This window comes from Narcine bancroftii, chromosome 1, assembly GCF_036971445.1.
Source record: "Narcine bancroftii isolate sNarBan1 chromosome 1, sNarBan1.hap1, whole genome shotgun sequence".
Lineage (NCBI taxonomy): Eukaryota > Metazoa > Chordata > Chondrichthyes > Torpediniformes > Narcinidae > Narcine > Narcine bancroftii.
The window spans coordinates 458,894,104-458,922,018 of record NC_091469.1 but is presented as its reverse complement, the minus strand read 5'-3'; the positions used below and the strand labels follow the sequence as shown (position 1 = coordinate 458,922,018).

The 27,915-nt window shown below is 42.2% G+C and overlaps 1 protein-coding gene across 3 annotated transcripts in view; it reads right to left on the bottom strand.

Annotated features, from left to right (window-relative positions):
- The window catches only part of LOC138751829 (plexin domain-containing protein 2-like), a 558,229-nt gene that overhangs the window by 104,313 nt on the left and 426,001 nt on the right, over positions 1-27,915 (bottom strand). For all 3 annotated transcript variants that reach the window (XM_069914669.1, XM_069914668.1, XM_069914670.1), the window contains exons 8-11: positions 21,360-21,455; positions 19,096-19,177; positions 2,127-2,187; positions 1,629-1,788 (exon numbers count right to left, since the gene is read on the bottom strand). In XM_069914669.1, the coding sequence (XP_069770770.1) occupies positions 1,629-1,788; positions 2,127-2,187; positions 19,096-19,177; positions 21,360-21,455 (399 nt within the window). The remainder of the gene's footprint in view (positions 1-1,628; positions 1,789-2,126; positions 2,188-19,095; positions 19,178-21,359; positions 21,456-27,915) is intronic.

Genomic DNA, 27,915 nt, shown 5'->3' with positions numbered 1-27,915 from the left:
CCAGTACTAAATACTAAACAGTGCCATCTGAAGATCATTAGGTGATTTCTGCTTGGAAGACATACTTAAGAACAGGTTGAACATTGAGAAGGCAAATGCATGAAAACAAAGAAAAGACAACTGTGGGATTCTTGCGGAGAAAGTGCTCTTCCTGTCAAAGACACTTAACCAGCAGGGCATTTAGTAAGTCAAGCGACATACCTTCTATGTATTTACTGTCAACTGAATGAGTTGTGGACAAGAAGGTACATAAGATGGGAAGCCAACACTCCGTCTGATCTATTTTAATTATTTTTGATTCAAATCATGTATCTTCATGCAACTTCAGTCAATAAATATCTTCCTTATTGGAACAAAGGGTGGGAATGAGAGTGCTGTGATGGTCCTTCTGTGTTGTTAAATGCAACATCCTCCTTGGAGCTATCAGAGCTTTTATTGAAAGTGTTAAAAAAAAAACAGCATAGAAGCAGAGATCTCTGAGAAGGACATCAATTGCAAACCAAAATAAAATCTTTTTTTTTCCTCAATAGTTGATATAGATCAAATTTTCCAGCCTAAAGTCTTCTTAGTCATGAAAAAAAAATTACAATTATCATTCAAAGAGGAAGTGTTTGCTTCAGATTTCACTGCTGTTGATTTTACCCACTGCCCGTGAAAAATACAATTTGGTAAATGCACATCATCATTTTATAATTCATTCAATGTTCCTTTTGCCAGAATTTGAATGCTGTCCAAGAACTTGCAGAGAGAAATTGGCTCATTTGTGAATTCGAAGATGGAAATTCATTTGTCATTTTCACCATAACTTCCACTGACTGACATCTGAAGGGTTGTGACTAACTTTGTGCGGTGATCCCATACAGTTTGACTGTGACTTAAAATGGAAAACTCGAATTTTGGCTTGACATTTTGTGAAGGCAAGATATGTTCTAACCAAAGTAAACAGTGTAGAGTAACACTCATTAAAACAATTCTGCACCCCACTCCCACACCAATATTGCGGACCATGGCCTTGTGCTCTGCCAAACCAAGGCCACCCGTGGAAGAGTGACACCTAATATTCCTGTGGTAATATGCCAGGAGTCATCCCGGTGACCTTGTATATAAAGCAGTCCAGCCTTCCAGATGTGTCTTGCAGAGAGACAAGACTCTGAGTGTACATATTAGTTTATTAAAGCTGTCTTATACTCGCACTGCTGTTGTGGTTATTGTCAGTACAATTCCGTCTTGGTGCTCTCGAACCGGATGGCATTAACTTCAACTTCTCTGGTTTCTGCTAGACCACTCCCCATTCTCCCTCTCTTTGCTATCCCACCAGGTCTCCATCCCCTTCCCTCTCCATTCACAGAGCCATCCCCCACCCCCCCATTTGCTTTTGTTCCCTCCCTCCCTCAACCTCTTGCCTGTTCTCCTCTCATTGCTCCTCCCCCCACCATTTTATTCAGCTCCCTGCCTTGGATGGTCGACTCAGGCTTGAAACTTTGGATATGTATCTTTATCTTTTGCTACACAAAATACACTGTTTGACCTTCTGAGTTTCTTCATATATTTCTTTTAATTTCATTAAGACAATCATTTAGGTTTTAGAAATAAAATTAGATTCTATGACTGGAGTGCAGTTCACATACCTTCTGTGGTTAAGCTGGAAGTGGGAAGGCCAGATGTGATAGCAGTGAATGTGGTGCTTAGGCTTTTGGGCTTTGTTGTTGATGTTGTAATGCTTGTGGCTGTCGCTGAAGAAGCTCGAGTCATTTCTCCAGGCGAGACATCACAGGTCTTATCGTCAGACTAGTAGAAAGAAAAGACTTTAGCTCCAGCAGAGTGTTGAAAACAATTAGCCCATGTAGCAATGATCCTGAATCATTATTAAGTCTACAGAATTATCACTGGACACAACATTTATCACAAGGTAACACTGGGCAAAATTGTCTGATAGGATTACCTTGGCCTCATCTTACAGCTAAAAAACATCCATCTTTTCGCCTTGATGCCATTATCGTGGTTAGTAATGTCACAGTCAATGCTTTTCATGAAGATAATTTAATGAAGTGAAGAATACAACAAAATTCGATGACAATTTTAAGATTGCTTTATTACTTATCACAACTCTATTCAGACCCACGCACCTGATCAGGACAGCCATTATCCACCCAATCTTGTCGATGACGGTCAAATCCATTGGAACACCTGGTCATACAGAACACATTCATTGTAAAGATCAGGCCAACATTTAAAGTGAAAAAAAAATTAGAATTCTTCAAGCTAACATTGGCAGGTGGATGTTGAACGGGAGAACGCGGAGAAGGTGGGAAATGGGAGATTTCCCATTTCAGCTGCATGGTGTATTCTTGATGCCCCTAGATTAAGGTCAAGAGAGTTTACAGAACTGAAATTTATTCAAGAGAGGCACACAGGCACACTGCATATGATGGAATTCTAACAGTTGGAGCAACATCAGATTCCCATATTCATGAAACAATATTTATTATTTATTTGTATATATGAATGCTTGTCCTGCAAATGTATTGTTTGTCTGCGTACTGTTCGTGTTATCTCTAGTTGTGCGTCTGTGTGTTTCGTCAGGTTGTACTTATGCAATTAGATAATGATAAACCTGACTTGACATGACTTGATCGGAGGGAGAAGAAGAATGGTCGAGGTTTATGAACCAAAACTCTCTGTCAAGAATGTGTTCAAGTCACAATGACTCACAGTGAAACAGTAACCCTTTTTTTTACAGTGAAAAAGCCAAAGATTTATATATGCTGGAAACCTGAAATAAACTCAGAAAATGCTAGGAATATTCATTAGGTCAGACACCATCTGTGTAGGGAGACACAGAGTTAATGTTTCAGCTTGTGGTTCTTCAATCAGAATTGGCAATATTTCAAATAACTGACCGATGTGCCAGTTCATTGCATTGGGGACATATAATTTGCATCCTTCACACACACCGATTTCAATTCTCTGAGGCAGGGTGACCATCACAAAATGTACCTCTGTCACAATGTCCAACTGCCTCAAAACAAACTGGGAGCAAAATACTGTTCAGTGATGAAAAGGTGAGTTTGTCAGGTAAGGAACCGATAATATTTCAGAATGATGACCTTGTGTCGGAACTGGGAAAAGGGAGGGATAAATCACGTTAAGAATCGCTGAGAAAGGAGGACGGAGCAGAGTATAAAATGGAAATGCAAGGCGCACAAATGTGCTGGAGAAACTCAGCAGGTCTCACCGCAACCATAGGATGTAAAGCATCCCGAACGTAGAGTCCTGAAAAAAAGGTAGTGGACACAGCCCAGGACAGCAAAGGCAAGACCCTCTCCACTAGTGAGAACATCTAAAGGGAATGCTGCCATTGGAGAGTAGCAGCAATCATCAAGAATCCGCCTCATCCAGCACATGCTCTGCTCTTGCTGCTACCATCAGGATAAAGGTATCGGTGCCCCAATACTCGCTCCACCAGGTTCTGGGACAGCTGCTACCCCTCCACCAGCAGATACCTCAAGAACCAACTCAATCAGGGACTTACTTAAGGGCTCTTACTTTTACAATTTATTCTCTCTCTGTGTTGTTTACATTTTGTTATTTGTTTACATATGTATGTCGAGTACAGTTTTTTTTGCACTACCAATAAGTGGTAATTCTGCCTCGCCCACAGGACAAAAGAATCTCAGCGTTGAATGTGATGTCAATAAATCCAAACTCTGAATATCTTTCGGAACACTGGTTACCCTTTACTTCCTATGGATGCTGCAGCACCTGCTGAGTTTCTCTCGCGCATTTGTGCATTGCACTCGATCCCAGCATCTGCAGACTTTCTTATTTAACTATAAAAGGGTAGGTCTATTGGCAGAGGGTTGGAGGGAACATTCTTCATGGAGCAAGCACTTGAGAGAGAGTGGCAAATGCTAACAAGTAACAAGAAACTACACCTGTAGAGTTGTAAAAGGAGACGAGGGAACTTACCCAAAGACAGGAAATAAAATGTGAATTCTGGAAATACAAGATGCATTAGCTGGTTACTTGACATCATTGAATTCAAGGTTGAGTTGGAAATTATTATGTTCTCAATCCAAAGAATAGATACAGTTCCCTTGGTTTATTGTGATCTTTATTGGTAACACAATATCAGGCCAAAAAGGCAAAGTGATCAAATTTTAAGTTTGGCTAATGTTTGCAGAAAGAGAGGAAGTGATCTGCCAACTGGTCAGGAACTTGTGTTTGATAACTTCAATGACACAAGATTACACACTTCAGGAAGAAGTTGGGGGAACATGACCTAGTCCTCATCGAGGGCTCAGTCATGAGGAGGCTCAAGAACTTCAAATTCAAGGACCTGTCCTGGAGCCTCCACATTATGGCAATCACAAAGAAGTCTCACCAGGAGCTAGACTTTGTGAGGTGACTGAGGAGGTTCGGTATGTCACCGAAGACTCTCGTAAACTTCTACAGGTGCAGTGTAGAGAGCACTCCGGCTGGTTGCTTCTCTGCCTGGCATGGAGGAACCAACTCTCAGGACAAGAATAAACTCTAGAGGTTGTTAACTCAACCTGCAACATCACAGGCACCAAACCATTCCATCGAAGACATGTTATAAAAAAGCAGCCTCTATCCTCAAAGACTCCCACTGCCCAGCCATGACCTCTTCACTCTGCTACCATTGGGGAAAAGGTGGAGGAGCCTAAAGACGAGCACAAGGACAGCTTCTTCCCCACTGCCATCAGATTCCTGAATAATCAATGAACCCAAGACCCTGCCTTACTTTTTGTGCAGTATTATTATTATTTTATTTTTATAGTAATGTCATAAGATGGTTATAATATGGATGTTTGGACTAAGATGCTGCGATAAAACACAGAATTTCATAACTTGTTCATGACAATAAATCCTGATTTTGATTCTGATTCATATTAGGAGAATTCAATGTAGTACACTAGATTGGAAGAAATACAAGTAGGTTCTTGATTAGCCAGGACATCAAAGCTTATGGGGAGAAGGTTGGGCAGTGGGTCTGATTGGGACCAATCAACTCCATCTTCAAATTTGCTGACTCCACCAAATAAGATTTCAGATTTATTGTCAGAGTACATGTATGATATCACATACAACCCTGAGATTCCTTTTTCCTGAGGGTATGGCAGAATTACTGCTAATTAGCAGTGGATAAACTAAACTGTATTCAGCATAAACATCTAAGTAACAAATGTAAACAAACTGATTGTTCAATACAGAGAGAACAAAATAAAATCAATAAAGTGCATAGGTAAGAGTTCTTAAATGAGTTTTTGATTGAGTTTGTCTTTGAGGAATCTGATTGTAGAGGGGTAGCAGCTGTTCCTGAACCTGGTGGTGTGAGTCTTGTGGCATCTATACCTCTTTCCTGACAGTAGCAGCAAGAACAGATCATGTGCTGGGTCTTTGATGATTGCTGCTGACATCTGACGGCAGCATTCCCTATAGATGTACTCAATAGTGGGGAAGGTTTTGCCTGTGATGTCCTGTGCTGCATCATTTCCCTTTGGAGGGCTTTATGCTAACGTGTATTGGTGTCTCCATACCAGACTGTGATGCAGCCGGTCATCACAATTTCCACCACACTCTGTAGAAATTAGCCAGGGTTTCAGATGACATATCAAACCTCCACATACTCCTAAGGAAGTAGAGGCGCTGACATGCTTTCTTCATGATGCCATTGGTGTGTTGAGTCCAGGAGAGATCCTCTGAGATAGTGACTCCAAAGAACCTAAATTTGCTCACCCTCTCCACCTCTGATCCCCCAATGATCACTAGATTGTAAACCTCTGGCTTTCTTTTCCTGAAGTCAACAATCATCTCCTTGGGTTTGGTGACATTGAGTGTAAGGTTGCTGTTGTACCATTCAGCCAAGTTTTCAATTTCCATCCTTTATGCTGACTCATTCCCTTCCTTTATATAACCCACTACCGTGGTATTGTTGGCAAATAGTAGATAGTGTTATTAAATAACAACAATATAATATTGGAAAGAGATTGAAAGATAACAAATTCTCCAAGTCTATAAAAGGAAGGACATAGTCATTGAATTCAAAAGTGGGGGTGGGGGGGGGGGTGGGGAAGAGACTTCACCCCTGTCAACATCTGTGGTGCTCAAATGAAAAGAGTTGATAGCTTAAAGTTATTAGAATAAATTCTCCATTGCCTGATCTGGGACAAATAAATTGATGCAGCGGTGAAGAAACTTATACTCGCTTAGAAGATTATGTAAAGGTCACATGACCCCTTGTCTCAACAACTTCTACAATTGCACCACTGAAAACATACTTACTAGATGGATCACAGCATGGCATCAGAGCTGCTATACTCAAGACTGGAACCTCTCATTGCTACAGTGAGAAATTCTTTCCTGCTTCAAAAGGGCATCCAGCATCCCAGTACCCAAGAAGAGTCGTGTGAACTGCCTCAATGACAGTCGCCCAGTAGCACTAACTTCTACTGTGATAAACTGATTTGAGAGGCTGGTCATAGCCAGAATTAACACGCGTTTAAGCAAAGTCTGGACCTGCTGCAATTCACCTCTCATCACAATGACTCCACAGCAGATGCAATACCACTGGCTCTCCACTCAGCCCTGGATCACCTTGAAATTTGCAACTCATATATATGGCTGCTCTTCATTGACTATACCTCAGCCTTCAACACCATTATTCCCTCTGTGTTGGTCAAGGAGCTCCAAACTCTGTGCCCCTCTCTGCAACTTTATCCTTGATTTCCTCATGGCTAAGACCACAGTCAGTACAAATTGGAAACAATGTCTCCTCCTCACTAACTATCAAAACAAGCACACCTCAAGGATGAGTTCTTAACCCACTGCTCTACTCAATATAATCCATGCCTGTGCAGCCAGGCACAATTCCAATGCCATCTACAAGTTTGCCGATGACACCGCAGTTGTCGGCAGAATCATAGACAGCAATGAAGAAGGGTGCAGGAGGGAGATAGATCAGCTTGTAGAGTTGTGTCACACCAACAACCTTGCACTTAACATTAGCAAAATCAATGAGATGACCCTGGACTTCAGGTGGAAGTCGGGTCCAGTCCTCATCGAGGAATCAGAGGGAGAGGGTCAAGAACATCAAATTACTTGGTGTCAACATCTCCAAGGATCTGTCGCGGAGCCTCCATGCCAATGCTATCACGAAGAAGGTTCGCCAGCTGCTATACTTTTTGAGGTGTTTGAGGAAATTTTGTATGACACTGAAAAACCTCAAAATCTTTTACAGGTGGACCGTGAAGAGGATTCTGGCTGGTTGCATCACTGTCCAGTATGGAGGTGCGGATGCTCAGGACCAGAAAAACAAATGCAGAGGGCTGTTCACTTGGCCTGTGACTTCACGGGCACCAGTCTTCACTCCTTCGAGGATATCTGCAAGAGGCCGTGTCTACTCAGGAAAGCAGCCTCTATCCTCAAAGGCCTCCACCACCCAGGTTACGCCTTCTTCACTCTGCTACCATCAGGAAAAAGGTACAGAAGCCAAAAGACTCAGCGGCACAAGGACAGCTTCTTCCCCGCAGCCATCAGATTCCTGAATGATCAATGAACCAAAGCCACTGCCTTACTTTGACGTTTTGTGCACTATTTTTATTTATTTTTTGTGAGGTGGTTGATATGAATGTTTTCACTCCTGATGCTGCTGTGAGACAACAGATTTTGTGATTTGTTCATGGCAATAAATTTTGATTCTGATTCTAAAGAAGCTGCAGCTCAAACATAATACAAACTTCTCTCCTTTCTATAAATTCAATGTCCATCTCTCACTGCCTAGGCATGACACCCATCATTCTGAAGGATATCGGTCACCCTCTCTTCTCCTTCCTCTAATTGGGGAGAAGGGTCAAGATTGTGAAATCATACATCATCTCACTTAAATGCAGTTTGGTCTTTACAATCATATCTTTTTTACTGTGTTTTCCATCCGACCTGGAGAGACAAGGGGAGATTCAAGATCAGTTACTTGGGCGACACATTTGGCATAGTGGGTGGCGCCATGCTTTACAGCATCAGGACTGGGGATTCGAATCATGCAGTGTCTGTAAGGAGTTTTTTTACGTTCGCTCTGGGTCTGTGTGGGTTTTCCCCAGAGGCTCTGGTCCATAACATTTCAGGGGTGTAGGTTAATTGGGTGTGGGCTGAAAGGGCCTGTTACTGTGCTGTATGTCTAAATTTTTAAAGAAACAGGCTCCTTAATGAACACCTATCATGCTCCCTTTGATTGGTACTAATTGATCTGTCTTTTCCTTGTAACCCTATACTCTATAAATTCTGCTCTTTACATAGATGCTTGAATGTTAGAAGTAATATGTCAGACTGACATATTTTTTGAGGTAGATCTCCTCTCACTGTATTATGTACAATGTGACAAATAAATGTAAGCGTAAACATATTGTAAAACAAAATCCAATGGACCTCTTCTGAATCACCCATTCAAAAAAGGTCTGAGTGAGTACAGAGGTTGATTTATCTGATTCTCGATCTTACACTACTGAGTCAGATAGTAAAGAATCATATGATATCTGAGTAAATAAAGCATTAAAATTTGCTCTAGAATCAAGTAACTGATCTTGAATCTCCACTCGTCTCTCCAGGCCTGATGGAAAACACAGTAAAAGGGATATTGAATATGTTTTTAAATACAAGGAAGCAGATGCAAGTTCTACTGGATAGTGAATAAAGTCTTTACTCTCAGAGACTTGGATGGGGTTGTGGAGGAGATGTGGGGATGGGCCGGGGGCGGGGGGCGGGTTTGAAGGAGATGTAGAGATACATGGTCCAAGAGATTGGAAGAGTAGAATATGTAGTCTGGCAGAGGTAGAGGAGTACAATTGTACAAGGGTACAGTGACATTAGAAAGGATTTGAGGACAAGGATGAAGATTTTGACTCAATCCCTTGTAACTCAGGGAACAGTGTTGGGGTTGCAGCCATTGAAATTAGTGAAATAGTTTTCAGATCTTTTAAATTCTTTCGGGCTCAACTTGGGTCAACACAAAATGATACTGAGTGTAAACTGAGTCTTGTGTTCCCAGCTTACCTCTGATCATCAAACAATCTGACAAGGAGTGTGTACTGACAGAAAGGGACAGAGATGAAAGGTTTCTGATGGAAGGTGAAGAGGATGACTTTCATCTCACCCATGTTAAATTGTTTCATAGATGCAGGCTATCCTCGTTAAGAGTATATTCACTGTTTATTCCTTCTTATCTTGAAAAGGCAGTGTTTTTTGCATAGTTTATTGAAATAATTGTAGGTTGTTTTTACCTATTCATTGGCCAAGATCAGGCAAGCCTAGTATTTATTGCCCAATCCTATGCAATCTTGCTAGGCCTTTGTAGTATTGATACACCAACAGTAACTAAAATGCTTATCATCATAAAGGAAGGCACAAAATAAAATTCAACCAAGGTGAGCATCATTGGTGAACATCTGGAAATTCATCTCATGCAGACAAACACTATACCAAGATAGAGTAGAAAAATCAAAAAGTGTAGGAAATCCTTCTTGTTTGATCATTGAAGTACAAAGGAATGAAGCAAGATGAAGAACCAACATCAGTGAGGTCCAACACAGTTAAGGGCAGTGCACTAGAGGAGCAGTCACAAAGAACAGCATCTCCCTCTGCAATTGGATTCTTCACTCCCTGTCAGGGAGACCTCAGGCAGTCTGGATCGGTAACAGCGCTTCCAAAACCATCACACTGAGCGTGGGGGTCCCCCCAGGGATTCGCGCTTAGTCCACTGCTGTTCACTCTGCTGGCCCGCGACTGTGCGGCTAAGCACAGCTTGGACCATAAGTTCGTTGATGACACGACCCATGGTCGGCTTTATTAGTAAGAATGAAGAGGCAGCGTACAGAGATGAGGTGCAGTTGCTAACAGACTGGTGGAGAGCCAGCAACCTGTACCTGAACGTTAATAAAACAAAAGAGTTGGTTGTCAACTTCAAGAGGGCCTGGGGGGACCACACTCCCTTGACTATTGACAACTCGACCACTGAGATTGTCAAGAGTATCAAGTTCCTTGGAGTCCCCTTGGTGGAGAATCTCACCTGGTCCCCTAACACCAACTCCATAGCCAAGAAAGCCCAGCAGCACCTTTACTTCCTGCAAAGGCTGAGGAAAGTTCATCTCCCACCCTCCAACCTCACTACATTCTACAGAAGATATATTGAGAGCATTCTGTGCAACTGTATCACCACCTGGTTTGGAAGCTGTACCTCCTCAGGCCTCTACCTCCAAGGCCCTGCAGAGGATAGTGAAGTCAGCGGAAAAGATCACTGCGGGCTTTCTTCCTACCATGAAGGACATCTAAAATGCTCGATGCAGGTGAAAGGCAACAAACATGATGAAGGACTCCACACATCCCTCATGTAAACTGTTCTCCCTTCTGCCATCTGGTAGGAGATACTGTAGCACTCAGGTCCTTACGTCCAAATTGGGCAACAGTTTTTCCCCCAAGCCATCATGCTCCTGAATTCCCAGAACAGATGTGGAGAGTGCATCGTTGGCTTTTACTGTATTTGTCTTAATATTTTAATATTTCAATGTGTTTAACTTCTATTCTAACATATTTATGTAAATATTCCGTGGTTCTGGAGAAACGCTATCTCGTCTTTACCATGTGACCATGGTATGAATGATAAACAAAGGTGACGATTTGAAAAAAGTACAGTATAACTATTATCGGAAAAAAACCCAATCATTTCTATGCCTAAAGCACTGACTAAACATATGAAAAATTTGGGTTGAAATCCAGTGGATGTGCCTCAATATCTCATTGACAGTCAGAGGCACTGATTAAAATATCTTATTTCCCGCTGGACGGAGCGAGCAAGTCTTTCATAACATTTTCACAGAAGTTACTTACTATAGCACTGTGAGATAAGACGGGCATACATATTAAAATGTTCCTCACCAGTAACTGAAATGGCAATTATTGTGATTTTACTTATCACGGTAATGTTACAAGTGCAATCATGCAACACATTTATTTCTTTACCCAAATCATTATTTGTTATTTCTCTGGTTTTTCAGTATTATGCTGCCCTAGTAAATTAAACAACAGTTTCAGAAATAGCTATTTAGAAAAAAAAAGTTAGATTAAGGTCGTTATTTTTGCTGTAGATATTTCAATTGAGAAAAAATAAATCTGTTTTACTTTTATCCTCCACAACTTTAATAATGAAAACACCACCTTGTTTCCTCAGGACAGTAGCTGAGAAATAACGTGAGTTTACTCATGCATCATATTATCTGAGTAGCAATTGCTTTTCCCAGCATGCACACTCATCAGTCGCTGCCAGGAATGATCAAGGTTTTGGATCTTTGATCATGAACACTTTCACTGTGGTGTAAGATCAATTGTCATTCCTGTCATCGACAGAACAGTCTTTAACATTTGAAACCCAATTTCTTTGCAATTAAAAGAATCTCACACATCCATTCTGCACTCATCCTACTCAACATAGGTTTGTGGATTTCCATCATGGTTTCAATTCTAAGCATGTCCCCCACAGATTCACCAGTTCCATGCTGTAGTTGTCGTACCTATTCTGATCATACAAGCATTGTTCATTTGGTTCATTAGTTGTGTACTGGTCCCTCAGAACAGCTTGTGATTTAGCATGCTGTGAGCCTCTAAACCTAGTTCCACTTTTCTTTATTTTCGCCCTTCTTAACATTCATTCTTATTCAAGTAATCACCTTTATCCTGTATAATGCACCGTTTCTGCTTCAGAAAATTTACTGACAGAACATTTCAAACTGTGTTCAAAGCTTTTTAAAAATAAAATTCCACTTGTTTTTTTTTGTGTGTGCTGCTTTAAATCCAGCAGACTTTCAGATTCAGAATCATAAAACTATACAGCAATTGACTTTTCTCCACATATGAATGGGCAGGATGGTGCAGGATTGTGGGTGGGCTACAATTCCCATACTTCGGCACTTCTGTGCCATTATCTGAAGACCTACGGAGACTGTAAGTCCAGGAAACTGGAGGCACAATGGACTCAGAAATAATGATTCCAGGAGTTGTTTTGGGAATGGCAAGAAAGACATCTGGGATTAGTACGTGTGAGCGCTGATGTGTGAATAATTCTGATGCAAAGTCCACAGTCTGTACAACGGGCTTTAATTAGCTTAACTTTGTACACACTAGGTCTCAGTACACTCCTGGCTCCACATATCTGACTGCTCCCAAAAGGAGTCTTTATACGGGTCAGTGATTGACAGGCAGCAGGTGGGGCCAGCCTCCCAGGTTGTCTACCTGCAGGTGCAGTAGTTGCCCCCTGCAGTAGGCTGGTAAGAGTGCGGCCACTGTAGTGGTTCTATCACCACAGTAGATCAATTGGGCAGCACAAATTTAATGGCCAGAAAGGCTTTCTTCTGTGCTGTATTGTTAAAATCATTAAAATTAAAATACAAATGAGTTTGATTCCTTAGCCTCTGAAGAAACAGACATATCAGATTATTTATAACCTAGCCAGATTTTCCAAGGACAAACCAATGTAAGGACCATTTAATAAATTAAGTAATAAACTTAGGCCATAAGGCAAATTTAGTTGTGCATTTCTCCCTACCTACTATCTTCCTTGGCAGATGTGTAACTTGGAGATGCACATAGTTTATTTTCAGCTTCACTATCTTATTCTCTAAAGTTCACTTGCATCAATAAAGAGTGTGCTATCAGGCCTTATAATAGTGGAAAACAATTTCCATTTTTGGAAATGTAGTGATGTTTTTAACCTATCAATTACCACAAAAGACTGAGGTTGTGAAACCAAAAGGCTTTTATTGACTGTGGACTGGAGCAGCAGCCAGCCTTATTGATGGATCATGGCAGGAAGAGTGGGGAGAATGCAAAGGGGTAATGGGTCGGATTGTTCTCGGGAAACATGTCCAGCTGGCAGTAGCCAATCACGGTATAACAGTGGTTAACCACGTTTACTCCTCCTTTGTAAGAAGAGTCCTGCAGGGTGAGAGAACAAAACGAAGCAAATATATACACATATACATATTTTATAGGTCAAGCCTGTCAGGGGTCTCCTCTGCCACAGCTAATGACGTGGTAACGGTTGGGGCACCATGCGTGGCGCCCTAGCGCTTGTGTGGTTGGTCTGTTGTCACCAGTTACAGTTCGCCAGGGGAAGGGACAGGTGAAGGGAGGAGGGAGTGTAGTGCTGGTGCATCATGGGTGACAACGGTTGCCAGGAAGTGGTGTGGTCAGCAGCAGGCTGTGGGGGGAGTGTGTGTTGGTGGTCAATCGCGGTCAGAGGGTGTCAAATCCTGGATGGAGACTGTGTCCTCGTGCCCTTTGGGGAAGGCTACATAGGCATACTGGGGATTTGGGTGGAGGAGGCGGACCCTCTCATCCAGCAGGTCAGTCTTAGATTGCCTGAAGCAGGACCGGTCTCAGGGAGATCTGCCAAACAGGCAGCATGGTCCCTGACATAGATTTCCTAGGGAAGGCAAACATATGGCCAATAGGTGTTTTGTTAGTGGCTGTACATAAGAGCAACTGTACAGAGTGGATTGCATCTAGGAGGACCTCTTGCCAGTGGGAGATGGGCAGGCTTCATGACCTCAATGTCAGGAGGATGGTTTTCCAGACCATGGCATTCTCCCTTTCCACCTACCCATTACTTCTGGGATTGTAACTGGTGGTCCTGCTCGTGGCAATGCCCCTGGCCAGTAGGGACCACCACAGTTCATCGCTCATAAATGAATTGTCCCCTGGTCACTGTGGATGAAGCAGGGGCACACAAAGAGTGTGAATATATTGTGGAGGGCCTTAATAACTGTAGCCGTGGTCATGTCTAGGCAGGGGATGGTGAAAGGGAAACGGGAATACTCATCAACGATGATGAGGAAGTATACGTCCGATTCGAGGAAGGGAGGGGTCCCTTGAAGTCGTTACTCAGGTGCTGGAATGGGCAAGTAGCTTTGTTCAATCTGTCCATTTGGGCACTGGCACGTCCAGTGGGAGAGGGCGTCTGGGGGCTCATTACGTTTTCCAGGCCGGTATAGGATATTGTAGTTATAGGTGGATAGTTTGATTCTCCACCTGAGGATTTTATCATTCTTGATTTTTCCCCTTTTCTTATTGTTGAACATGCAGGTTTGTGAGGAAGGTGAACCATTTGCCAGTGAGGTAGTGCCTCCAGTGTGGTATCACCTCGACGATGGCCTGGGCTTTCTTTTCAACCAAAGAGTGGTAGATTTCAGGGCCTTAAAGAGTGCGTGAGAAGAAGACAAAGGTCTGCCTGCTTGGTTGAGTGTGGCAGCTAGGGTGAAGTCAGACGCATCACTCTCCACCTGGAAAGGTGTGGATTTATCTATTGCATGCATCACCACTTGGGCAAAATTATCCTTGATAGGGCCAAAGACTGTAAAGGCCTTTCCGTACTCCTGCTTTCAAACAAACAGTTCATTAGGCATCCATTTACCTGGACATCCGTCATGGACCAGGCGAGTGTGGCCCCTCTTGATTCAGGGTGATGGAGGCTAGAATGGAATCACTCTCTGAGCCTGATGAGGGTCTGAGTTCCCAAGATGGCCACCTTTGCACTTCCCCCATGGTGCTGCAGGCCCCAGAAGATGGTGCTGGCCGTGCGAACCAAAATAGAGGCCCCCATGGCTTGCTTGAGGCATCGCTGGTCTGCAGAGGGGATGGCGTCAATCATGCTGCCCAGGGTGGTGGCTGCCCACACGTGGTGCTGCTAAGCTTTATGGGTGGGTTAGATTGGCAGACCTTTGCGTAATGTCCCCTTTTCCCACATCTAGTGCAAACCACCTCTTTGGCAGGGCAGCATTTCCTAGGATGCTTGCCCTGCCCACAGAAATAGCATTTGAAGTGATCACCCACCACAGCAGCGGAGGTCAGTTCACTAGAGGATTGTGATGATGCCTGCAACCATTCGCTCATAGAGCGAGACAGTCCCTCATCCCAAGATAGTGGCACCCAAGAGGTGGCTGAGCAGTCATCTGAGTTTTGGGGAGCCACCTCCAGCGTTCCTGTTAACTCAACTGCCCTTGCAGGTCGAGTATGTTCTGCTCCAGGAACTGCTGTCTTATATATCAGGACCATATGCCGGCCACATAGAAGTCCTAGATGAGGTACTTTGTGTTCTGGACAACTGTCACAGCTTTGCAGTTGCACACCCTGCAGAGGGCCTGTAGGTACTCAGCACTAAACTCACCAGGTCACTGCTTCCTGTTCACCAGGAGGTGTTGTGCATAGAGCTCATTCACCCTTCTGTGATACTGGACCTTCAGTGTACTCAAGGCCTCTGCATACAGTTTGGTGTCAGTGATCACTGGGAAGACCACGGGTCAAACTCGTGAGAAGAGGAGCTTTAGTCTGTCTTCGTCCATGTTAAGAATGTTCGCGGTCACCGGCGGGAAGTCCTGAAAGCAACGTAGTCAGAGTTCGAACTTGTTTGGAGAGTCAGGAGATCGAGGGTCTATATTAAGTCTCTCTGATTTCAGTTATTGCTCCATTTTCTTTGAAAAATGCAATCAATAAAATTGATCCCCCATCAATTACCACAAGAGGCTGAGGTTGTGAAACTGATAGGCTTTTATTGACTATAGAGTGGAGTGGCAGCCAACCCTCATCAAATGATCATGGCAGGAAGAGTGGGGATCATGCAAAGGGGTAATGGGTAGGATTGGTCTCGGCAGGTGGGTCCAGCCAGCAGGAGCCAATCTCAGTATAACAGTGGTTTACCATAGGTTGCTATGAGTGGGTTATCAGAAGGTTGAGGCTCCGTGATATACAGATTGTTCCCAAGTACACACTCTGAGTCCGACATCCAGAATTGTTGGAAGACCATCAACTCATTAAAGGACGTCCTTTGGTTGGCCCGAAACCTATTGGTCTTTCAGTACACTGAGATGCCGGTCAGTGAATGCTGCCGACTGGCACATTCCCGGCTGCAGGAGTATGTGCTGAGGGACACACTGAGGCTTGTTGCAGGCAATGCGAGGGTATTCTGTTTAGAGTTTAGAGTCTACACAGTTTAGTTTCCTCCTATTACCAGGGACTGAGAGGCTGACACTGAGGGGAATCTCCTCAACCGACAGAGGGGAGGGAGAAACGATACAGTGGTAGTAATGGAGCATTAAGAAAATAATGTAAAATATGAACTGTACATTGATGAGATGATTGAACTATGTAAAAGTTTTGAACAGTTTTTCCTGTATTGTAAATAATATACCAAATATAATTGAAACAATAAGTGTGAAGTCTTGAACAGTTTTGTTCTCCTATATTGTATATAATTTATTGTGAATAAAGTATTATTTTGGGAAAAATAATTGGAAGGTTCGGTTGCCAGGGCTCACAAACAAGCACTAGGATTTGGCCTGGCTGGCTGTGAGAGGAGCCCTCCCAGAGAGATCATTCTTGCATAACCAGAATGTCGCACTCCACGCACGTTGTCCTCGGGACGGCTGTGGTGTAGAGGAGACTGTCGCCCACCTCTTTGCTGGATGCAGATTCGCAAAGAGCGTGTGGACAAGGATGCATGGGGCTTTATCATGGTTCATTCCCAGCGGCAGCATAACAGAGGACTCAGATCTACAGACTGTTCCTAGTGACAACACTCCAATCCCGACATCCAGAACTGCTCGAAGACCATCAACTCGGTGAAAGATGCTTCTTGGTCTGCCTGAAACCTACTTGTCTTTCAGCATACTGAGATGGCATGTTCCAGGCTGCAGGAATACATGCTGCGGGATGCCCTGAGGCTTGGTGCACCAACGGGAGGGCACTGTGGGGAAGGACCACAGTCTAGAGTCCTCCTATTACCAGGCACTGAGGAGCTGACATTGAGGGGAAGCCCTCAACCAACAGGGTGGGGGGAAAGAAAGGGGCCACATTGGTGGAAATGGTTTATTAAGAGAAGAATGCAAATGTACAATGATGAGAATGTATCTGTAGAGCTCGTCAAAAGAACCGAAGACATGTTGATCCAAACAAAGGCTTTTATTAGCAAAAGACAGGAGCTCTTCACAGGTGGCCGACCAGTCCGGAATGATCCGACCTGGCTAGGAACACAACCCTTTAAGGCCCAGACAGTAGGCATGGCTAAGCTCTCAGCCAATCGCTGTAAGCACAGTCATTACACTCTAGATACTGTAACTATATACATTGGTGATAGGTCTGTACTATCACAGTATTGATATGATTGAAACGATGAATGTAAAAAGTCTTGGAGAGTTTTCTTGTTCTGTACATCATTTACAATGAATAAAGTATATTTTTGGAACAAAATATCAGAAGGTGCAGTGGTGGGACCCCTGTGATTTTCAATATGATCTCGATAAAGGGATTCAATGTAATATTTTTGAACAAGTGCTTAGTTTTACATATATATGTAGTCAAACTGATAACATTAGATAAATACATATTGCATTTTTTGATCAACCATCACATTTGCCTAAGGCAACACCATGCATGCTATTGTGTGCTAAAGTCATAGAGTATTTCCTCATCTCATTACGATTTTCAGTGTTGAGATGAAACTACAGAGATCACGATGAATGCCACATCATCTTTTTTCTTCCCTGAGGGTGTATTTGTTTAATGTAAAAAGCGAACAATGTTAGGAACTCATCTAGTCATCCATTTATTTAGTAGGAGATTAATAGGTAGACATTAATATAGATTTATATGTTATTATTTTATGATTTCTAATTTAAAAGAAATTTTATTTTGACAAAAGTTTGATTAACTTTAAAGATGGTGCTCTACAAAAAGGAAAAAATGTATATCACAGATGATGGAAATCAGAAATAAAAGCTGAAAGTAGTGGAAATATTTAGTATGTCAAGCAATGTATGTGAAGAAATAACAACACTTCAGGCTGACGACCTTGTGTCAGGTGTTGCCTGGTCTGTTAAGTATTACCAGCTTTTTCAGTTTTTGTAACGAAATACGTTTTTTTTAAATTTGCTCGCCCTAATGAGATACTGCTCAATAACCAAATTAACGTCTACATATAACCATCACATTCATAAATAGTATTGTGTGGTTAAAATGTCAGTTTTATTTTCTTATTGAAGGCATTCTGATCATTTCTGCAATAGTAACAAATAAAATACTGGATATACTCAGCGAGTCAGGTAGCATATGTGGAGAGAGGAAGAGAATTGAGGTTTTGGGTTGTGCACAGATGCAGGGAACATTAACTCATGCTTCATGCTGCATTGCAGTGGTAAGGCCTACAGAATAATGTTCTGCACTAGAAACATTTTTAAATCTGAAAAGCTAACACTGTGAAATGTAGTTAATCGTTGATGCATTATATATCAATGATGGAATCAAAATTTAGTCCTATTGCATACTTGCTCAACAATTGTTCAGTAGTCATTATAACTACGTTGAACAACCACAAGCAAAGAGAAGAGCTGCTTGCATATTGATTTGCCACATGCTGATTAATGGGAGGATTGTCCTTGTGTACAATCCATTCAATTCAACGCGTGTGTTTAAAATATAACTAGATCTCCTCACCAAAGAGATGGGCTTCTTGTCCAAAAATGCTTCAATTTTAACATTTATATCCGTTCATTCAAACACCTCCATGGTGCTGCCAAGACTTTGCATGCTAGCTCCTTCTTGGTTGTCCCAGTTTTCGTCTACTTACGTTCATGTAAAGTGTTTATTGACATTTAAAAAAAAAAAATACATATCTGATATTAATATGAGTGGGTGTTGTTCAGTAAAAGGCTAAACTGGATCAATAAATTCAAGAAACTAAAATCACTCAAATTGTATCAAACAAGTAGATGAGAGTTACCGTACATCAAATAAACAATTTGAAGTAAAACCTCTATATGGTTTAATGAGCAGCTAATCCAGTTTCACAGTTGAACAGCGTCAAAAAGAACTCAGGCAACTTATAATACAGATAGGTAGAAAATGCAACCTGGTAGGATTGATAAAGAAAATCAAAAGCTAAGAATTATAATAGATTGCCTTTTCCTTCAATTTTAGTGCCATTTAGTTTAAATGTGGTCTTGTGTGTCTTGTGGTGTACACTAGGCATTTGAGTCTTACCTTTGCAACTTGTCACACCAAGTGCAGTTGAAACCAATCTGTGCATTGACACAGTCAAAGCAGCCTCTCAACTGGAGGCAAGCTGGAGATGGGAAAGAAAATATATCAGGGCAATTGAACAATATCTTAAACAACAATAACACTCACAGCAACTTCTGACCATTAAAACTGCTGATTTATTGTAAAAAATCATCCAGTTCACCAATGTCTTCCTGGGAGAAATCTACCATCTGTGCATGGAATTTGGTCCCATTTTAAGTGTTTAGCTCCTAATAACCTGGCAAGCCTCTCAGCCATCTCCAGGAACAATTGCAGATGGGTAATAAACACTGGCCTCACTAGTACACTCAGACCTCACACACCCACCCCCACAAAAAAATTAAAACACCAGTGGTCCAAGATCAAACCCTCGAACTCTCCACTTTTGCTTCACATTGGGAATGAATGTTATTGAGAGAGAAAATGAAACACTTCAATAAGGACTACTAACAGCTATGCCATACATGGATATTTCCACTATAATGCACATCCCAAGCACAGGATGAAGTCTGACGTTATTTACACTTTTGTGCTATTTGCTTCTGTGACAGTTAGAATATGGAAGTTTCCATGACATAGTTGAAAATTTACAAGAATATCATGAAGTGGATCAATGTAAAGATGTGGTTAATAAGTTGGAAGATTTCATTATGGGTTGGAGTGTTGGGGGGGGAAAGAATTTTACAAAAAATTGACACTAGAGAATCATAGTCGAAGAAATAATGTGATGATCGTTGGATTGCCGAAAAGTTTGAAGGTCTAATGCAGTGCAATTTTTTTTTAATGGATTCCGGAGACCTTGGAACCTGAAAAATTTCCAAATGGACTTGAATTGGATAGAGCACGTAGAGTGCTTAGGAAGAAACTTGTATTGTTCAATTGCTGCGCTCAGTTTTGATCAGATGAATTTGTTATCAAGATGTGGAGAGTTTGAGAGTACCCGACCTGAAAGCTCATCATTTTCAGGGGTCTTGGTGTGAATGTGGTGAAAAGAAGAAAATTTAATCCTTCAAAGTCTGTACTTGGGAAGAAGGGTTATAATTTCTCTTTTTGCCATCCTGCCATACTATTTTTTTTTCCCCTGGGGAATAATCAGGCAAAATTCTTCGACAATGAGATGGAAGCTGAACTCACTGTCATCTCCTCTCAACTCAGCCTTCCTCTTCCCACCCTCCCTTCGCATTTTGACCACAAGGCCAGGCTTTATTCCAGAGACCTGACAGCCATGGCTTGTCCTTGACAGTTAGTCCTCCAACATCACAAACATTCCTACGACTGATTCCACCTGCATTGAATTCTCCCATCGTTAATGAATGAAGATCTACCGGGACCAATGCCTGAAGAGGGCGCACAAAATCAGTGAATCGATGCGGACTCAAAAGGCCAACATGGCCTGTTTCCGCTCCGTAAATTAATGCAAAACATGATTGACAAGTATCCTATATGTGATAAATGTCAATTGGAAATAGCTTCCCTTACACATATGTTTTGGTCCTGTCCCTCTTTACAGAATTATTGGAAGGAAATTTTTTCCATTATATCTACCGTTTTGAATATTGATTTACAACCACATCCCATTACTGCAATTTTTGGATTACCTATGATAGATTTGACTTATTTATCTCTTCCTGCGGATCGTATGATTGCTTTTCTTACACTAATGGCTAGAAGATCTATACTATTGAATTGGAAAGAGGTTAATCCTCCCACTGTTTTCCAATGGTTTACCCAAACTATACTATGTTTAAATTTAGAGAAAATTAGAAACTCTGTCTATGAATCCCCTTCTAAGTTTGAGTTAACCTGGCGACCATTTATTCAATATTTTCATTTGTGGTGAGTTGATCTGGCTCTGTTTTCTTTTTATGATTATGTATGATAATTGGGCTGTTAGATGAGATCGGAGTGATCGGCGTGGTTTAGCTATATCGGTAGGTTTTTTTTTTAAGTTTTTAATTCAGATTTGTTTTTTCTTCCTTTTTGGGTTTTTTTTCTCTCTTTTTTTTATATATTTTTATTAATTATATCTTTTTTTAGAGATAGTTCATACTCTAAACTGATCTAATTTTTTTTATGATATATTTTTATTCTGCAATATTATTGTTTAATATCTCTGTATTAATTCATTATTTACTATGTATTTTTCATATCTCTTTGAACTGTATGTGTTTATAAATTATAACAATAATAAAAAGATTGGAAAAGAAAGACAAGTTTGTACTTACTGGCAAGTGGAATAATTTCAATGGCAGACATGTTAGTGACCTTTGACATCTGGAGTTCAACTCGGTGATATTCATAAATTGTTCTTCTGCGAACATCTGTAATAAAAGTCAGATTATATTTTCCATTACTCTTCAGCTTATTTGTTTTAACAATAATCTTTATATCTTTTTCATTTAAGCTTCTAGTGGTTCAGAATATCCTAGGGGTGATATGGTTAGTGTAGCAGTTAGCGCAACGCTGTTACAGTGCCAGCAATCGAGACTGGGATTCGAATCCTGCAATGTAAGGAGTCTATATTCTTCCCATGTCTGCATGGACCTCTGGTTTTAGCCCACCATTCAAAATGTACAGGGGGTGTAGGCCAATGGAATATAATTGGGCACCACGAGATGGCAGTGCACGGGGTTGCAGCAGCCTTTTCAGATCCTTACAATGATAAAATCCCCAAATCTCTGCGTTGTATTTATGATTGGAAAACACTAGTCAAAACACAAAATGCGTACCGTCTTTCAAGTTAGTGGATCGGTTTGGTACGTTTCTGCACGGTTTTAATCTACTGAAGCAGGGAACATTGTGGAGTGGATCGCAGGAGACACATGGGAAGCCACCAAAGTGCTGCTGGAGAAGGCAGAAGCTTGGAAAATGGGGATTAGACTGAGAGTTAACCCTTTCAGAGGTTAATGTGGTTCCAGGACACCATTCCAGACTCAGGGAACCAGCTGGATGGCCTTACCTCCTTCAAAGCAGGCAGAGACACTGCTGCTTCTAGCCAAGCCTTGAGGAAGGAGTCTGTGCATTTTCATCAATGAGAAATTGTGCAAAAATGTATTTGTTGTGAAGACCTTCTGCTCAGCAGAGATGGGGTACCTCCTCATGAAATCCAGACTGTTCTACCTGCCCAGGGAATTCGTGGCCACGCTGATTGCTGCAGTCAATATTCCACCTTAGACTAATAAGGGTGAAGTTATGAAAAAGCTTTATAGTGCCATATGTGAAGCGCAGACTTCCCACCTGATGATGCCATAACTGTTCCAGGTGAGTTCAATAACGCCAACCTGAAAATGGTCTTGTCATGCTATCAACAGCATGTGAGCTTCGCCACCAGAAGAGAGAACCACCTGGATCAGGTGTTCACCAATGTCCCTGATGCATTCAAGGCTGCACCCCACCCCCACCTTGGTTACTCAGATCACATATCTGTCCTGCCAACGCCAGCGTACAGACCACTGGCAGAGCAAGGTCAATTCGCAGGGGGATCAACACGGGGGGGGGGGGGGGGGGGTGGGGTGTCGGAGTAGCGCTGCAAGACTGCTTTGAGACCACGGACTAGAGCTGTTTCAGGAAGGCGGCCACATACAACAGTTATGTAAGCATAGAGGAGTACAGGAGCTCAGTGGCTGGGTACATCAGCAAGGGCTTTGAGGACGTCACCGAGATCAAATGGTTCACAACCCGGGCTAACCAGAAACCATGGTTGGATGCAAAGGTCTAGGCAGGCACTTCTCAGTGCTTGTGATGCTGCCTTCAGGACAGGGGATAGAATTGCACTAAGATCAGTAAGGACGGAACTCTCCTGTGCAATCCAGAAGGCAAACCTAGGGTACGCACAGAAGATCCACAGCCAGCTGTGCAACACTGGAAACATGAGGCACACGTGGCAAGGGATCAAGACTACTACGGATCATAAGTCAATCTTGCAAGTCAAGGACAATGATACCTCCCTTCCAGACAGACTGAACACCTTCTGTGCATGGCTTGATGAGAGGAACAAGATTTCAACAAAAAAGCTGCATGAACTGGCCTCCCGCATACCTACGGCCGAGATGAAGAGAACCCTATCCAAGGTGAACCCACACAAGGTAGTGGGACCAGACAAACCGGTTGGGTACAGAAAGACTGCATAGACCAATTGACGGAGGTCTTCACTGACATCTTCAGCCCCTCACTGCAGCAGTAATCCATTGCTCCTTCAGGGTTCAAGACAGCCACCATCATCCCGGTATCCAAGAGGGTGACAACAACAAGCCTCAATGACTACCACCCTGAGGCACTGATCTCCACCATTATGAAATGCTTCGAGCATCTGATAATGGAATGCATCAAAGCTCACCTTCCATTTCAATTTGCCAATAGAAAGAACAGTTCCACAAATGATGAAGCCTTGTTGCTTCACTCTCTCCTGGCCCACCTAGAGAGTGACATCTCACATGCCAGGTTGCTGTTCATTGACTTCAGCTCGGTGTTTAATACGATCATTTCCCAGAGGCTGGTGGAGAAGCTGTCCTCACTGAGACACAACACCCTTCTCTGTAACTGGATCCTGTATTTTCTACAGAAAAACTGCAGTCTATTGAGCACCATCATGAAGAGCAGTGGTGTACTCAGCCTGTTCCTGTTCACACTACTGGCCCATGAAAGCATCACCAGATCCAGCTGCAACTATCATCAATTTTCCAGAGGAGACAACAGTAGGCAGCCTCATCAGGAACAGCGAAGTGTCGCACTACAGAGAAGAGGTAGAAAATTTTGTGAAATTGTGCAGGTTTAACAACCTGAGATTCAACATGGACAAGACAAAGGAGATAATCGTGGACTTCAGGAGGACCAGGAGCAACCACCCTCCACTAGACATCAATAACCCTGTAGTAGTGAGAGTGAAGACCAGCACGTTCCTTGGAGTTCACTTAACTAGTGACCTATCGTGGACACGCAACATCTCCTCACTTGTCGGGAAGGCACAACTGTGAGTGCACTTTGTGAGCGGGCAAGGCTACTGATCAGCATTATGTCAAACTTCTCTAAGAGCTCTATAGAGAGTGTCCTGGCCAGCTGCACCACAGTGCAGTATGGTTGCTACGGAGAAATGGATCAAGGATTAAAAGTGATATCAGCAAATTTGCAGATGACACGAAGCTGGGTCCCCGTGTGAAATGTGAGGGGGATGTTATGAGAAGGTAGGATGACTTGGATAGGTCAAGTGAGTGGGCAGATGCATGGCAGATGCAGCTTAATGTGGATAAATATGAGGTTATCCACTTTGGTGGGAAGAACTGGAAGGCGGATTACTATCTGATTGGTGTCAAGTTAGGAAAAGGGGAAGTACAATGAGATCTAGGTCTCCTTGTTCATCAGTGACTGAAAGTAAGCATGCAGGTACAGCAGACAGTGAAGAAAGCTAATGGCATGATGGCCTTCATAACAAAGGAAAGTTGAGTACAGGAGCAAAGAGGCCCTTCTGCAGCGGTACAGGGCCCTGGTCAGACCACACCTGGAGTATTGTGTACAGTTTTCGTCTCCAAATTTCAGGAAGGACCTTCTTGCTATTGAGGGAGTGCAGTTCAGGTTCACGCGGTTAATTCCCAGGGTGGCAGGACTGTTACATGTTGAAAGATTGGAGCGACTGGGTTTGTATCCACTGGAATTTAGAAGGATGAGAGGGGATCTGATCGAAACATATAAGCCTATTAAAGGATTGGACATGCCAGAGGCAGAAAACATGTTCCTGATGTTGGGGAGTCTAGAACCAGAGGCCATAGTTTAAGAATAAAGGGGAGGCCATATAGAACAGAGTTGAGGAAAAACTTTTTCACCCTGAGAAAGTGGATCTGTGAAATGCTCTGCCTCAGAAGGTAATGCAGGCCAATACTCTGGATGCTTTCAAGGAAGAGTTAGATAGAGCTCAAAGATAGCGGAGTCAAGTGATAGGGGGAGAAGGCAGGAACAGGGTACTGATTGTGGATGATCAGCCATGATCACAGTGAATGGCAGTGCTGGCTCAAAGGGCTGGTTGGCCTACTCCTGCACCTATTGTCTATTGATCTACTAGGATCATTGTCTAAAAAAGGCGTGCAAAATCATTGAAGACCCCCTCCACCCTGCGCACGGCATCTTTCAGCCACTCCCATCAGGGAAGAGATACAGGAGTGTCAGAGCCAGCACCACCAGGTTGAGCAATAGCTTCTTCCCACAGGCCATGAGAATCCTGAACGACTAAACAAACTGCTCTCACTAACCATCCGAGACTCTCATTTGTACAAAACAGTGTTTATTTATTTATTTTGATAGATATAACACTTGTCCTGCATATGTAATCTTTGACTGTATGTGTGTTATGTCTTGTTGCGTGTCTGCACATTTTTACACCAAGGATCAGAGAACGCTGTTGCATCAGGTTCCACTTGTACAATCAGATAACAATAAACTTGATTTGACTTGACAGACTCGTGGGCCAAAAGGACCTGTTATTGTGCTGTATGTCCAAAATAACTGGCAGCTTTGAAGGATTTTCATGGCCTTCAATAAACAGTGAAACAGAAATAAATCTATCTAGATAATAAAACAAAGAAATATTGTCTTTATAAAAACGTCATAACAATTTTGGAATGGTCCAAAGAACTTTTAAGTCAATGAGGTATTTCTAAAATGTTGTTGATGTTGCATTGTTATAGTGCAGGAAATAGGAGACCAAAATTTGTCCACCAAGATTCCACAAATAGCAATTATCAGGTAATCTTTTATTTTTCAGAAATTCTAAATTTTTTTCTGGATGGGATATGAACAGCAGAGAGCATGCAAGGAGCTTCTCCTGACACTTAAATAGATTCATACTGCATGGAACAGACTCAACTGAATGGATAATTTCTCCCCCAAAATTAAAATATTCAGCAGAATATTTCTGCTTCATTCATTCAACTAATCAATCCATCTTTTACTGGGCAAGGAAACAATCTATCAGAAGAATTGGCATTCACTGGATGAATAGGCTTGGAAGCCAGCCCTATTTCAGTATGGTGAATGTCATAGGTTAACTATTCATATCAAGGACACAACGGGAAGGCCACGCAACAAACACATCATTGAGACAGTAGCCCCTTTTGCACTGGCATTCCAGTTATTTGACCATGCAGTGTCATGGGATAGGAAGCCCTTTGTGCCGTTTCTACTGGACCACCCTTAACTGGGACAAAACTCGACCCCGGGGATCTACCTCAACTGGAAAAGGGTGACATTCTATTGTCCCTTTTCCTCTGGTTTTATCAGCATGCCGGCATCAGCTGACGCCGGGGATATGAGGCGGGGTCAGAGTGGTTAATCCCCGGCGTGAAATTATGTCATTTGATGCTGGTGTGCTGACAACTTTCTTTTTCCACTGGACCCTGTCCCAGTTAATTCCTGAGACAAGGTGCCAGGGGAAAAGGGGCTAGTGACTTCAGTCACATGCAAAGATTAAAAACAAGTCTGCTATATGGGACTGTCATGAGCCCAGAGGACTCCAAAACCCAGCAGCAATAGAAATTCACCAAGACAATGGTTTCTTAAACAAAAATTTATTTTAATTTTCTTGAAACATAAAAACAGGATCAAACTTTAACTTATTACTATTAACTTCTAATTCTAAGTGCATGTGTATGTAATGCATATATGTTCAGGAAAGTTCTTTGTTTCACAGTCCAATCATTCACTTCTCACTTCTCCAAGTTCACCGGTATCAGGCAATTCTTATACTGTGCACAGAATTTAACATTTATGAATTTTCACCAAGGTCTGGAATTTAATGGTTACCACTCAGGAAGGTTCTTGTTGCTTTCAGAGAAATATTTGTTGCTCGTTGGGCACACACAAACTGATTTCCTCCAATCAGTCACTTCAAAGTCTTCCCAAAGAAACTTTCCCCATCATGGGTTTTCTAAATGTTAACCTCTTCTTCCAGGTCACCACAGAGTTCCTCTTGTTTTCCTTATTTCAGGAGAATCAGTCTTGCCAGCTATTTTCTCTTGTAAGGACTACAAGGGTTTTGAACAGGCTAAACTCAGAACTCACAATGTCTTCAAAATGGGGGTTTTCAACAAGCCTGCCAGCTTGCCATTTTGCAGCCTCAACTGCTATTGTAAAACTGACTCTCTCTCTCTCTCTCTCTCTCTCTGAGAGAAGAATCTTCTTTGTTTTTCCTCTCTCTGCTTGTAAAAACCAAACACCTCTGCCAAGGCTCCAAACCCAAACTTTGAAAGATCTTATCAGTACTTGATCCTGGACTCTGTTAAGCAGTTCCATTGTCTCTGCAAAATCAACCGGAGCTTCAACGTTGAGGTTCAACAAAGCTCTTGCATTTTAAATGAGATGTCTTTTGTGAAGTGTTACTCTGTTTGTGAAGTGACCTACACTAAACACCCCACAATCTATCCCTTTTAAATATATTTATCCATAATGATAATAATATAACCCATAACAGTATGGTTAGAGAGAAAGAATATGGATATTTAAAGCACCACTCCCACAATCCCCATCTCTCTGGCTCTGCAGCCACATGGAGAAAACACAGCAGCCATTTTGCACAAAGCAAGGACAGACAAATGCAACAAAATGTATTTCTGTACTATAGGTTAAAGAAAATAGAGTAGAAAAATTCCACAGTTCATTTTCCATAACCTTTTTCAAATCTAACTGAAATCCCACACTCTCTACTAAAAAAAAATAAATAAATCTAGCTGGTTGTTAGTTGTCAGCAATGAAAAACCCAGCAAAATTGCTATTTTCTTATAATATTCCACTGTTTTA